The sequence below is a fragment of the Gavialis gangeticus genome, unplaced genomic scaffold, assembly GCF_001723915.1.
Source record: "Gavialis gangeticus isolate Ggan-Ray unplaced genomic scaffold, GavGan_comp1, whole genome shotgun sequence".
Taxonomy (NCBI): Eukaryota; Metazoa; Chordata; order Crocodylia; family Gavialidae; genus Gavialis; species Gavialis gangeticus.
In genome coordinates this window covers 42,870,988-42,872,963 of record NW_017729031.1, presented here as the reverse complement: position 1 = coordinate 42,872,963, position 1,976 = coordinate 42,870,988, and the positions used below count along the sequence as shown (strand labels likewise).

Below are 1,976 nucleotides of genomic sequence, written 5' to 3'. Positions count from 1 at the left end.
ACGCCCCCCCGCCCAGCCCCGCAGCCCCTCGCCTGGGAGCAAGGACAAGGGGCTGAGCTGTGACCCTGACCTTGACTCTGGCCAGGAGCCGGGGGCAGGGAGGGCACAGCAGGGGCTCGGGGAGGCCAGGACCAGGGCACTCACCAGGCGGCTCAGGCGACTGCATCCCAGCTGCGGTGCACCCCCACAGCCCCCCTGGCCTGGCCCAGCCCCTCCCCACCCAGGTGCTGGGTCCCACCACTGCCAGCCCTACGTGGGTGGGGAGGCTTGGGGGGTCCCAAAGCAGCCCCCCAACCAGTGCCCAAAGGACAGCCAAGCTCAGGGCACCACTGGTGACTTCTGCACCCCCCAGGGACCTCCCCCAGTCCCCAGGCCAGTCCCTGCAGCGGGATCGGGGCCGCGGGGAAGGAAGCGGAGCCGGGGCCGGCGCACGTCAGCTCCGGGCTCAGGCAGCGCCTTGTAGGGTAAGGCAGCCGGATGCCTCGGGACCGCGGCCAGCTGGCAGACTGCCCCCAGCCCGGCCGCCCCCGCACTCACCGGGCCGCACGGTGAGGATGGCGCTGCAGCAGGATTCGCCCACCTCGTTGGCGGCCGCCACGGTGTAGAGCCCGGCGTCGGCCGCCCGGGCCCCGCGCACCAGCAGCGTGTGGCGCTCACCCTCCGCCCGGATGGGCCGCGCCACCGAGCTGCGCAGGGGCACCCCGTCCTTGCGCCACGACACTGGGGGCACAGCAGGGCAGGAAGGTCACGCCGGAGCCCACCGGACACACGGGCAGGATCAGGCCCCAGGGCACCGCGAGGGCAGATGCCCAGACCAGCTCGGGGCGCCCTGAGCCCCAGCTGTGCCCCACAGCTCGCAGGAAGGCCTGGCCTGCCCTGGGCTCCTCGGGGCAGGTGCCACGGGGCAGCATGGGGAGGGTGGAGGGGGGCTCAGGACTCCTGGGCTCTCTGGCCCTGCCAGGGGACTGACGTCTTGCACCTGCTGCAAGGCCCTTCTGCCTGGCAGGCAAGGGGTTAACCTCCGGGGGTCTTCCACGAGCAAGGGGTGACCCTGAAGCCGGAGGGCAAGAGGGGCCAGGGGCCACGGCTCCAAATCCGTGAGGCCTGCCCCAGGGTCCTGGCAGGAGCCCCAGCAGAGGCCCCAGACAGCCCACGGCAGGCCCGTGACACGGCCCCTGCTCCACTGCCGCTGGCGTGATGCAGGGCTGGGCCAGGCCGCCCCCGAGCTCACGCTGCGCAGGGGATGACTCAGTGCTTCCCACCTAACAAGCACGTGGGAACCCGAGCTAACGAGCCCTCCCCGCTGGGGGGGACCGGACCCTCCCCTCCCCTCCCCTCCCCAGCAAAGTGACACTGCCGTGGCCATCTGGGGAGTCGGTGTCAGGGCCCGGCGGGCACCCAGCAACTCGCAAGCCACGCTGGCTCGGCCACGGCCCAGCTGCCCCCGGGGCCCTCACCTTCGGGGCAGGGGTTGGCAGTGACGATGCACTTGAGCAGCACCTCGCCCCCCACGGTCACGGCCGTGTCCTGGATGGGGATCTCGAAGACGGGCGCCTCCAGCGGGTCCTCGTCCGCCGAGACGTAGGAGTCGTCCGAGGACTCTGCCGGGAGAGCGCAGGCGCTGGCTGAGCGCGGCCAGGGCGGGAGCCCCCTCGCGTCTCCAGCAGAGCAGGGGGTGCCCCAGTGCCCCGCCCCAGGGGTCTGTGCGGGGGCCCCTGCCCGGGACCGCGGCAGCACAGCGACGGCCCTACCGTGCTCCGGGGACGTGGGCCGGACCCGGCGCCCCTTCCCCTTGCTCCGGGCACTTCTTCCTTCGGGGGCCGGCGCGGCACCATCCTTCCTCTCGCCCACCCGCGGCGGCCTCCTCTCAGGCTCCCGCGCGCCACGCGGTCCTGACGCGCGGCGCTCCAGGCTGCCCTCGTGCTCCAGGCCGGGCCGCGCCCAGGGCAGGAACCGCGTCTCGGGGGCCACGTCTC

General features: G+C 73.7%; 1 protein-coding gene across 1 annotated transcript in view; it reads right to left on the bottom strand.

The window, feature by feature from the left end:
• The window catches only part of SPEG (SPEG complex locus), a 48,103-nt gene that overhangs the window by 42,532 nt on the left and 3,595 nt on the right, over positions 1 to 1,976 (bottom strand). The window contains exons 5-8 of the mRNA XM_019522832.1: positions 1,752 to 1,974; positions 1,458 to 1,601; positions 538 to 720; positions 145 to 435 (exon numbers count right to left, since the gene is read on the bottom strand). Of these exons, the coding sequence (XP_019378377.1) occupies positions 145 to 435; positions 538 to 720; positions 1,458 to 1,601; positions 1,752 to 1,974 (841 nt within the window). The remainder of the gene's footprint in view (positions 1 to 144; positions 436 to 537; positions 721 to 1,457; positions 1,602 to 1,751; positions 1,975 to 1,976) is intronic.